Raw genomic sequence first — 12,602 nt, 5'->3', positions numbered from 1 at the left:
CCCCCGGTCCTTGTCTGTATTATGGCAATGAAAATTGCCATATTACAGACAACTGACTCGAGTATAAGACGAGTGAGTGTTTTTCAGCACAAAAAATGTACTTAAAAACTCGTCTTATACTCGAGTATATACAATTTTATATTATATTTATAAATTTTTTACAATTCTAAGTGTATTTTAATATATATTAAAATACAGAGACATAGTGTATATGTATATTGTATTATATATGATCTAAGTATATATAATTTACTTTTACATGGTTTTAAACTTTATTACAGGCACTGGGGGGGGGGGGGGGTGGGGGGGAGAGGAGGGGGGATGGCCTGTCATTCCAGGCAGGCCCCCTGCAGGCACTGTTGTGGATGGCATAGTACTCCCGCCCACCAGCATTTAGGACCAGGTCCATAGTACGCCGGCCGTCCTTAAGGCTTTAAGTGATCTCCTAAATGGCTGAAAATTGAGCAATGAGACCACTTCTTAAAAACAAAACAAAAACCAGACATTAGAACTGCTTCATATCATTGAAGTGGTCATAGTGTCTTGGTTTCCCATGGCACCACTCTTTCGATCAGTGTTAAACACTTTATGATGTTCGATGTACAAAGGTGAATGTACTTCGATAAACAAAGGCGATTCAGTGTTAAACTGATCAATAATAGCTTAAAGGGACACTATAATCACCAGAACATCTACAGCTTAATGTAGTTTTTCTGGTGAGTATAATTATTCCCTGCAGGCATTTTCATGTAAACACTGGCTTTTCAGAGAAAAGGCAGTGTTTACATGCCCCCTAGGGACACCTCCAGTAACCACTCCTCAGACGGCCACTGAAGGTGCTTCCTTGGGGAGTGCTGCAGTGCCGTTCTGCATCTCCACACTGAACTTTTCTCATACAGGTGCATTGATTCATGGTTTGGCCTAGCCCCTGTCCCTACAGGAAAGCATCGAATTGGCTGAAATCCTAAATTCTGATGTCAGCTAGGAGGCGGATAGAGGGCAGGGCCAGTACCAGCAGTGGAAATAGGCCAGGTTTTCTAAACTTTTAAGGGTGCTAAGCAAGCTATGGGAAAGTATTGGATTGGCTAAAAATGGTAAATACTGAGGTCACCAAGAAGGTAGGGCATGGGCGGGGACAGCACACCCACGCGGCACTGGAAATAAGGTGATTTTTAACCCCTTCTAAGGGGGCTATGTTGGGGGGGGGGGGGGGTGCGAAACCACCTAAATTGTGGTTTTAACACTATAAGGTTAGAATTAAGTGTGTGTTCCTGGCCCTATAGTTTTCCTTTAACAATGGATAGAGGTGAAGTGCCAGGGTATTCCAGGCAATATTTCCATTTAAGATTAAATGGTTATAGCGCCCCTTACGCTACATTGTTTTGGTGCTTAGAAAAAGTTATAGTGCCCTTAAAGTTAAAGTTGATTTAATGCTTTAAAGCAGGGGTTCTCAACCCAGTCCTCAAGGACCCCCTACCAGTCCAGGATTTAGGGATTACTTGGGTGTATCTAAGGTGTTTCTTCCCCTTTTTCTAAACACCTTAGACACACCAAGGCAATCCCTAAATCCTGGACTGGTATGGGGTCCTTCAGGAATGGGTTGAGAACCCCTGCTTTAAAAGAACACTATAGTACCAAGAACACAAACATGTATTCCTGACCATGTAGTGTTAAAAACACTATCTAGCCCCCCTGAAAATAGTAAAATCTTGCCTGGTTGGCTGACAGCATCAGAAGTGTTGATCTCAGCCAATCACAATGCTTTACATAGGAAAGCATTGGATTGGCTGAGCTTGTCAAGGTGGCAGAACAGAGGCAGAGCCAGAACAAGCAATACACAGCCCTGGCATATCAGTATCTCATTATAGAGATGCATTGAATCAATGCATCTCTTTGAGGAAAGTTCAGTGTCTCCATTCAGAGAGTGGAGACACCGAATGTCAGTGACTGCCCCGAGAAGCACCTCTCGTAGCCATCTGAGGAGTGGCCACTGAAGGTAACACTGGCTTGGAGAGGCTATATGACATTGCTATGGTTTGTATGTGAAAAGTTTACAGTGACAGCACCTGGATAGTCAAAAGGATGTTGTCATGTTGCAGAAATGAATCGTGCTCCTGCAACATGTCAAAATAAAACAGAAGCTAAAGAACTTTTGAGAGGACACTGGAACAGCTCATTAAATGGATACTCCAGGCACCCAGACCACTTCTGCCCATTGGAGTGGTCTGGGTGCCAACTCCCACTACCCTTAACCCTGCAAGTGTAATTATTGCCGTTTTCAATAACTACAATATTTACCTTGCAGGGTTAAGTCCTGGCTATCAGACAGCCACTAGATGGACTTCCGTGTTCATAGAACACGAAAAGTGTTTTAAGCAACGCTGAACGTCCTCACGCTATGTGAGGACCTCCAGTGTCGCCGAAATCCCCATAGGAAAGCATTGAATAACGATTTCCTATGGGGAGGTGTAATGCGCGTATGCATTAGGTCTACCCCGCCGGCTGAGGCTTAGAGTAGGCGGAGACTGACCAGTGCCGAGGGACATCAGCGCTGGACTCCAGTAAGTCACTGAAGGGGTTTTAACCCCTTCAGCAACTTGGGATGGGGGGTGGGAGGTAGAGGGGCACGACAGGGTCCTGCAGTGCCAGGAAAACGAATATGTTTTTGCGGCACTGGAGAATCCCTTTAACCCTTTAAGGACCAAACTTCTGGAATAAAATGGAATCATGATGTGTCACACATGTCATGTGTCCTTAAGGGGTTAAATTCTGCATAGATACTAGATTTCTAGAACAAGGAAGTGACATTTGTGGTGAAATCAAAGCATCCGATTAACAGGTTAGGCCATTACCCTTCCATAAACAAGTCATTTCCAGTAGAGTTATCTCATTTTCATTTCCTCTTCCACATTTACTAGGTAAGTCCCTCTTGGGCTTATCTGACGGTGCAATGAACACACACTTTAAGCCACTTTCAAACATCTCATATCTTGCACAAATTCTATTAAACTTTTGTATTTTCCGCTTTTAGAAACAAACACTTACATAAAAGACAAAAAGGCATCGATTATTAGCAGGCATTGTAACAATTTATTGAAAAAGGCACGGTCACACCCTCCACACAGAATATCAACAGGGTCATTAAATCAGACCAAAAGAAAAAAAACAAAAAAATGGGAAAGAAAAGGGGAATGATTTGAGCTTCTCTACACACTATATACAGAGCACACACCTGGCCTTGGACAAGCTACCTTATTGATATATTAAAGGGTGCTGACCCCCAACCCTCCAGGGGGTAACTTGATAGAGAGACAAGATCAATTTAACACCTTCCCTCTGCCTCCAGGTATTAGGATAAAAGGTGCAGCGCTGTGATACAGAGAGACTAAGAGATGAAATAAGAGTTTTTTTTTAATGAGTTTTTCGAAAAACCACAAATCTTCTCTGGTTAGACAAGTGTGTTTCTACTTCCCATCGCTCTACTGTAAAGGAGCTACTTCGTAAATACAGGTGCTAACCAAGCTGCAACACTCATCTGGCAGCAAGAGTGGAAATTATTTTTTTTTGGTATCTGTACGACCAATTACCTTTATGCAAGGCATGTTTATAAACATTCTTTGCACTCCGTGCACAAGCATTACACTTAAGTAACTCACATCAGCAGAAAGAGCGAGAAAATATAGAATTCTAAATCACATACACTGAACATTTCAAACCCACAACAGCCTTTTCAGCTGATCCTAAATATCTGCTTAGCGTGCATGTGAGCTATGCAAGTGCTCTTAACCTTTTCAGCGGCAAAGAGGTATGCTGTGCATTGCAACGCAATGTGTTCCCTCAAGTCTAGTATGAAAGGGTTAATATTTGTCAAATCTCACACAAGATCAGGGAGGTGTTATTCTCTACTACTCTATTATGTAATACACTGTTATCCAAAATTAAGGATGGAAAGGGAAAATTATATATAAAATCAGGGAGGTTTGTGCTTTCAGTAAAAGTATTATCAGCTGATTTACAATACAGTTCGCAGTATTATCCATATATATGTATATACATATACTATCATGTTATATATGCATTAATCCCCTGGCTGCCAGTTCCCTGCTTTCACAAACCACTAGGCAACCAGAGGCTCCTCCAGTGCATGTTGGGATAACGCTGCACTTTGCCAAACCACATGGCTGTGCTAGATTTACTGCTGCGCTGCACCTTTATCCATCAAACCTCCCTTCTTGTTTAATCTGATTTGTCTCCCTCATCATCAGGCCGAGGATCACCATCGTGGCCATTCTTGTCTTCCTTGGGGAGGTGACCTTGGGAACCGAGCGCAGACAGAGAGAGGAGGCCGCTGGCGGCACTAACTGGTAAGGAGGGTGCCTGCAATCCTACTGGCAGAGGTGTGAGAGGGAGGGCCAGAGCCTGGAGCTGGGAGAGCTGGTGCACCTGAAGCTGCTGCTGTATAGAAGGGGAAGAGAAGGAAGACAAAAGGAAAAATATGTCAGACAGGATTGTGGCTCCTGCATGGCCTGAGATGGAACACTGTGACATATCATGGACTGGGAGAAACTTTAAAAAGGTCAAAACAGGCAGAAGAGAATTATGGTAAAATAGGTGTGTCCAGGACAAAGGGGGATCTACAGATTATGGGGTCAGCACCTGCCATCCCTAAAGAAACAGAGTAGAAACCTCCTAGAAGTGATACAGTGACGCTGACAAAAATATGGAAGTAGGAGTCTGATCCTCTCACTAGAGCAGGGTTCCAATCCTTCCTCCTTGCTCAACCATACAGCAATCCTATAGCACTCTCACGTACACGGATGATTGAGTTCAGCTCCGGAGCAGTCACTTGCTTTGCCCGCTCTATGGCTCCCAGGACTTGTTGCTGATGCTAGGAAGAGAGGTTAGGAGTTAAAAACTGATATGTGCTAGCATTCAACCCAATGCCATACAAAACACAAAGAGGCTTATTCACTAAACACCAAACTGCAGTAAAAGGAAAACAGTTGTGACTATAGCAGTTTCTGGGTCAATGTTCTAAAATTATGGAACACATTCAAGAACAAAATACCTAAATGTATTACCAGGCATCACATGCTGCAAATGCACTCTAATGTGGGCCTCCCATGAACACATGATTTACATTAAAACACTTGGCCCTGCTGGATTATATAAGCTTGTGAGAATTGAAACAATGGATAAGTAAAATATAAACAGTGATTGAGAGACAGGAAAGAGGGATGTGATAAACCTTCACACACATCGACAGACTCACAAAGTACAGGAAGGAAGAGCATTTCAGAGTGGAATGTCTGTGAAAGCAATAGAGCTGCAACAAGAGTGTAATATACTGATCAAATAAAATGTTATGCTTTATGGCAGGAAGGGAAACGAATTAGACCAGGCTGGAAAAGCAAGTTACGCAACAACATATGTTTGTAAAGAATTTTTGTCCACTCCATCCAAGAGGTGCAACGTACCTCCTGTGAGAGATAAGGCAACACCTGTGCACAGATTCCGTTCAACCGTTTGACAATCTCGGCCTAGCAGACAGGAAAGACGTTGTTTAAAGGAAAAGAAAAAAATAACCAGCTTACAGTTAAGCAACAAATAAACAAATAACTGGCCATCTGGTAGCAAAATTATATAAGTCATGTTATAAAATACTTTCCCAGATCCATTACAAAGGAGAAACTTGTTAAACCATCAGTCATCTCAATGTAAAGTGGAAAACATGTCTGCTGGCTTGTTTGGGGGCTGTAGTTGTACTCAACAACACAACTGACTGAGTGAAGGAATTTCCATTACGCTATCACTTACCATTGTGAACAAAATATGCTTCAGGTCCTCATAATGTAGTGTGCCGACGTTACGCTCATGATTAAATGGAAGGTACTGTCAAAAATCACTCCATCACGTATGTATTATATAGAGATAATGAATTACAAATATGCAAAAAAAATAAATTACCTTTTAATATTTCTATTGACAGCAAACCCCTCCATCTCTTGGAAGAGGCTCTATCAAGAGTATCTCATTCTGCTCTATGAGGTCTGATCTTATCCCACAAACCATTGCAGAGCAAGGTAAATAAAGGTAGTCAAGTATTTAAGTTTGCATATCTTTTTGAAACATTATGCACAAAGTTCCATTTATGTACATACTGTAATTTTATAGCACTCCACCCATTCACATTTATTACATACTTGGTGAGTTTTTAAGAAGGGGAAGGCACATTAGTTGTTTTTGAGCTGCTAAACACATCAAGATTTTTGCTTAGAGTTATCCATTACTAAACTGTAACACACAATTTAACTTTGAATCCCTATTAAAGTTAATTTTTAAACCACTTAAGGACCACATGACAGTATATGCCACCTTCTGATACACGAGTCTCCCAGGTGAAATAAGCCAATATCAGTGGCCCCTGTTGGACAGATTAGCTATGTGCAGAGCTCTAAGTGAGAATGGCACATAGACCTTTAAATTAATTTGTGATCGCTCTCTGCAGTGGTGATTTTAAATGACTCCGCTCATGCTGCAATCTCAAAGCCCTCTTTACTGTGTGAGCTGGGAAATGCCTCTGCTGATGTCAGTAACACCAACAAAGGGAATCCCTCTGAGGTGGGATTATAAAATGGATTAGGAGGGGTAGGATTTAGGGATGTTTTAGGTATACGTGTGGTATATCACTCTAATCAAGAACAGTAGCAATATACAAACATGGGTGGTCTGTTAATTTCCCCAAAATAAAAACAGGTGTGGAATATAAATAAATTAAAGGGACACAATAGTCACCAGAACAACCACAGCTTAATGTAGTTCTGGTGAGTATAATCATTCACTGTAAGCATTTTAATGCAAACACTGGCAGTGTTTCAATTGCCACATAATGACAAATCCAGTGGCCAATGGAGGTGCTTCCTGGGGCAGTTCAGAATCTCTACACTGTACATGGAGACCCTGAAATTTGATCAGCCATGCATTGATTCTCTATGAAGAGGTGTGATTGGCCAAGACGTATATATGCCATTGTTTGTGTGGCTCTGTGATTATGTGTAAGTCTGCATTTATCTGTGATTGTGTGTCCTTGATTTTATATTTATATTTGTGATTATGTGCATAGGTCTGTAATTGTGCGTGTGTGGGGGTCTGGGATAGTGTTTGTGTATTATGTGTACAGGTCTGTGATTGTGTGTGTGTATATATCTATGGTTATGTGTATTTTTTAGTAGATAGATCCCTAGTTTGGTATCCTTAAATATGGCAATTACACATAGGATAACAAATAAGGGAGTTCTCTACTATACAAATGAAATATCAGAAGAAAAGGGCATTTGAAGTTTTATTACATAAATTAATATTACATGGTTTATGTGCAGCCCAACACAATTCTTCCTTACTCAATGTGGCCTGGTGATAATGTAAACCCTTGGTTTAGAAGGACACTATAGTCACCAGAACAACTACAGCGTAATATAGTTGTTCTGGTGTATTTAATATGTCCCTGAAGGCTCTTTAATGTAAACACTGCCATTTCAGACGGCATTCTAGAGGTGCTTCCTGGGTCAGTGCTGCACAATGTCCATACTGATGTTCAGCGTCTACACTTTACATGGAGACACAGAACGTTCCACATAGAGATGCATTGAGTCAATGCATCTCTATGAGGAGATGCGGATTGGTGCAGTGCTGTGTTTTGCCACGCACGCAAAATAGCCTCCCAATGCTTTTTTTTCTTAAAGCATTAGGTTGGCTGAGATCATCCATTCTAACGTTTGTATTCCTGACACTATAGTGTTCCTTTAAGGGATTTGAATGATACTAAGTTTGCAATTGGGTATTAGGACATAAAGTACAATATTATGCAGACATTTAGTATACTATGAACGGCTGATTAGAGTAAGGTTCCACACCAACTCCATAAGTTGACTTGTAAACAACTTTTTTTAAACTATTATTTAATATAAAATGTTTTAAATTAAATTTAACAATAAAAGTTAAGTTGTATATCTTTCTGCAAAAATCTTGCTATTCTATATTTTGTGGCAGCATTAACACATGGCAAAAGTGCAATTCATTGCATCAAAAGTTTGGATCTCATGATGAAAAAATGAAAAATAATGAAAAATAAAAAGACTATGGATTTGTGCAGCCTTTTTGTTCTCTTCTTACAGAGTTTTCCAACAGCACGTCAACAGTACTTCACACATTGGCATTATGGAAACATGTTCTGCCTATACACAAATCTATGATAAATACCACTGAACCAAGAAAATAACACACACCAATGTTTCTTTTTCATGTTTTCTTTTTATCAATATCTCAGTAGGATAGTGATGAAAATAAACTGGAACTCCAGACTCTGGATCATGGGATATAAGGCAGCTTGCATGAAATGTGTCAATAAAAACTATATTTTACAATGATGGATTGACAAAGAATTAGTTATTTTCAAATACACGTTATAGGATACAAATAATGTTTTTAGATAGCTTAACTGTATGTTTTTTTCCAACCGCGAAAATATGAATGGTATAAGCCAGTGTTCCCCAACCCCCGGGCCGCGGACCGGTACCGGTCCGTGGATCAAACGGTACCGGGCCGCCCAGGGGTGTGGGGTGTGCGAGCCTGCCGGCTAATGCAGGGCTGGCATTGCCCAAGTGCCAGCCCTGCAATGTGCCTGCGGACCGGAGGGGAGATCAGAGATCAGAGATCTCCCTCCCCGGTCTGCAGGCACATTACTGACAGCCGGCAGGGGAGGGAGTGAGAGAGGACCTGGGAGCTCTTACCTGCAGCTCCTCCGGGTCCTCCTCTCGCGAGATTTGGAGCGTTGCCGCGGTAACCACGGCAACGCTCCAAATCTCGCGAGAGTGAACTCTAGCCCTGTAACTGGGCTAGAGTTAACCTCACCACCACCGGACCACCAGGGACTAAGAAATGTCCCCCCTCCTCCCAGTAAAGGTAAGAAGGGAGGGGGGACATGAATATATTAATTTTAATTAAATAAATTTAAAAAAAGCCTCCCTACCCTCCTTACCCCCCATACACACACTGCCCCACAAACACTGCCCCATACACACACTACACACACTGCCCCCACACATACACTACACACATTGCCCCATAAACACACTACACACATTGCCCCATAAACACACTACACACACTGCCCCACAAACACTGCCCCATACACACACTACACACACTGCCCCCACACATACACTACACACATTGCCCCATAAACACACTACACACACTGCCCCACAAACACTGCCCCATACACAGACTACACACACTGCCCCACAAACACTGCCCCATACACAGACTACACACACTGCCCCCATGCACACACTACACACACTGCCCCACAAACACTGCCCCATACACACACTACACACATTGCCCCATAAACACACTACACACACTGCCCCACAAACACTGCCCCATACACAGACTACACACACTGCCCCACAAACACTGCCCCCATGCACACACTACACACACTGCCCCACAAACACTGCCCCATACACACACTACACACATTGCCCCATAAACACACTACACACACTGCCCCACAAACACTGCCCCATACACAGACTACACACACTGCCCCCATGCACACACTACACACACTGCCCCACAAACACTGCCCCATACACACACTACACACATTGCCCCATAAACACACTACACACACTGCCCCACAAACACTGCCCCATACACAGACTACACACACTGCCCCACAAACACTGCCCCCATGCACACACTACACACACTGCCCCACAAACACTGCCCCATACACACACTACACACATTGCCCCATAAACACACTACACACACTGCCCCACAAACACTGCCCCATACACAGACTACACACACTGCCCCACAAACACTGCCCCCATGCACACACTACACACACTGCCCCATACACACACTACACACATTGCCCCATAAACACACTGCCCCACAAACACTGCCCCATACACACACTGCATAAACACACTACACACACTGCCCCATACACACACTGCCCCACAAACACTGCCCCATACACACACTACACACATTGTCCCATACACACACTACACACACTGCCCCACACACACTGCCCCCATACACACACTACACACACTGCCCTGCAAACACTGCCCCCATAGACACACTGCACACACTGACCCACAAACATTGCCCCCATACACACACTACACACACTGCCCCACAAACACTGCCCCCCACACACACACTGCAACTCTCACACACACTGCCACCCTCACATACACACTGCCACCCTCACACACACATACACACAATTTTGAGTCTATGTCTTTATGTGACTGTGTTTGTGATTTTCTGACTATGTATGTGTCTGCGTGTTTTTTTAATATATGTGACTGTTTGGTTTTTTTTTTGTCTTATTAAATCAAAACAAGCGGGCCACGGAAAAATTATCAAACGTTTACCGGTCCGCGGCGATAAAAAGGTTGGGGAGCACTGGTATAAGCAAGCCATGAAGAGAGTTTGACCATGAGGGTTGAACAGGTACTGTTGCCTGTTAATTAACCCCTTGTAGACTTACTCCAACCACCATGACAACAACTGCTTTTATAAGTTGTCATGGTGGGAAGAATCTGTAAGTACAGGGTTTCAGCTTGAAATATTGTATATCCAGAGATATTTCCATTTTAGTTATAACTCTTACCTGATGCAATAATAAAAATCCAGCATTAACTCTCACCTTATCCACAGGTTTAAACCTGCTCTCGCCACATTACAGCATACAACCTTCTAAATATCAATTTAAAGAGCAGCATACAGCACTCACGCTGAGTGCTGTATACAGCATATGTCAGTCTGGGTAGGATGTTCCATTCTGTCCTAATGGTGTTAAAAGTCCTCTCTGTGGATGACTCCTAACAGGATGGGGTTAACTAGCTGAGTTGTTTCACATTCTCATTCTTTATCATGGTGTTCTGGTCAGAGATGTATTGATGTTAAAAATCACCTGAGTGAGCTTATCTGAACAACCACCTATGGTGTCCAACCTTTAACCCTTTTTGATTCGCTAGGAACGTGATTAAATAAACAAAACCATAATGCTTATAACTGGGTGTCGGGTACATGAAAAGCAAAAAGCAAATAAAACAAGCAAACAACACAACACATCTACATGTGTGGGTATTTAATATAAATCTATTAACTAGTGCGTCTGAACATTGGCAATAAACAGCAAGTAACAAACAAAAGCTCACATCTTTTATTATTTAAGATTAATGGCTGCTCACCTGTTTGTGCATTTCAATATTCAGGCCGTAAGACATCTCATAATACTAAAACGAAAACAGAAAATAGTTTAGGTAAGTACAGTTATGACAATGTTAAAGAGGCAGTGAATCAGATCAGCCCAGGTTGTCACAAGTCTGCATATAACAATTGCTAGTGGCAGAATGTCCAAGCTTAAATATGTAGATCACTGGCTCTAAAACAGAGGTCTTCAGTGAAGCCTCAACAGGCAAAGAATTAAGGACATCTGTGTCTGAATGCAAGGGAGTCAAATTAGAACCACAGAGGTGCCTGAAATGAGTTCTCTGGTTTGAGTGTACTTGCTCTGTCTAAAATCCAATTTCTCAACCCACAGTAGGTGTTCCACATGAGATATTTCTAAATTAACTATAGGGTACTTCAGTACCAGTTACATTTTAAAAACTATGTAAATTGGTAGGAAAGTATATTAGGCAGCATACTTAAGAAAGGGTCGACATTAGGGGGTTCTTCGTACGAGTGACATGTTTTTGTTGAGCCAAGATAGATATAGATATAGATATATATATATATATATAGATATAGATATAGATATAGATATATATATATAGATATAGATATAGATATATATATATATATATATATATATATATATATAAAGTGAGAAGCACGGTGGTAGCACAAAAATTGTGGATAATGATCAGCTATGCCAGGGCAAGCTAAGAAGAGTGCTTACTACTACTACTACTACTACTAAATGGGAAATAATAGCATCACTAGCAGCAAATGTGTGCTGGAGCAAGTTCTTACCTTTAGACGTTACAATCAGTGGCAAATTCAGAGACCCTCCAGGCTAAAAGTGACTATCATTTGTTTAAAACATTATGCAGATAATGCATTAAAAGGGACATGCAGTCTCCCTATACACTTCCTGAAAATGATGCCTAAAGATTTTAGCTTCCCTTACTGTGCATTGTTTCTTATGTCCTGCTCTATTCAGTGTATGCAAGAGTCTCGTGTGTGATCAAAGTTCAATTAACAGAGCAGGAGATAAGAACTTTGAAAGTAAAAATTCAATGCTGTAAGATCAGATTTAAAATTAAACCATTTTTCTTGTAGGCTGTATTAAAATTTAAAGTAATTTAAAATATATATATAGATTTATTGTCAGGGAAAAAGGCAGAGAAAGAGTGTTAATTTGTTGTAGTGAAAGCCGGTTGTGGTGTGCAGAAACAGGCATTCAGGTAGGCCTGTAAATAAAGAGGGCAAATCTAGTATATCTGTTATATGGTATAGGTTTCCATCGTCCTAGTCTTTTAAAAATGCGTACAGGGACATTTTTA

At 41.6% G+C, this 12,602-nt stretch overlaps 1 protein-coding gene across 4 annotated transcripts in view; it reads right to left on the bottom strand.

Moving 5' to 3' along the window:
• Positions 1–3,067: 3,067 nt before the first annotated feature.
• The window catches only part of TLE5 (TLE family member 5, transcriptional modulator), a 30,511-nt gene continuing 20,976 nt past the window's right edge, over positions 3,068–12,602 (bottom strand). For 2 of the 4 annotated variants that reach the window (XM_063455473.1, XM_063455475.1), the window contains exons 4-7: positions 11,283–11,327; positions 5,478–5,540; positions 4,814–4,888; positions 3,068–4,455 (exon numbers count right to left, since the gene is read on the bottom strand). In XM_063455473.1, the coding sequence (XP_063311543.1) occupies positions 4,237–4,455; positions 4,814–4,888; positions 5,478–5,540; positions 11,283–11,327 (402 nt within the window). In that variant the 3' untranslated portion in view covers positions 3,068–4,236. The remainder of the gene's footprint in view (positions 4,456–4,813; positions 4,889–5,477; positions 5,541–11,282; positions 11,328–12,602) is intronic. The other 2 variants (XM_063455474.1, XM_063455476.1) reach the window with 1 other exon arrangement.

This window comes from Pelobates fuscus, chromosome 5, assembly GCF_036172605.1.
Source record: "Pelobates fuscus isolate aPelFus1 chromosome 5, aPelFus1.pri, whole genome shotgun sequence".
Classification (NCBI taxonomy): Eukaryota; Metazoa; Chordata; class Amphibia; order Anura; family Pelobatidae; genus Pelobates; species Pelobates fuscus.
The sequence above is the reverse complement of the archived record's forward strand: the minus strand, read 5'-3'. Positions and strand labels throughout refer to the sequence as shown.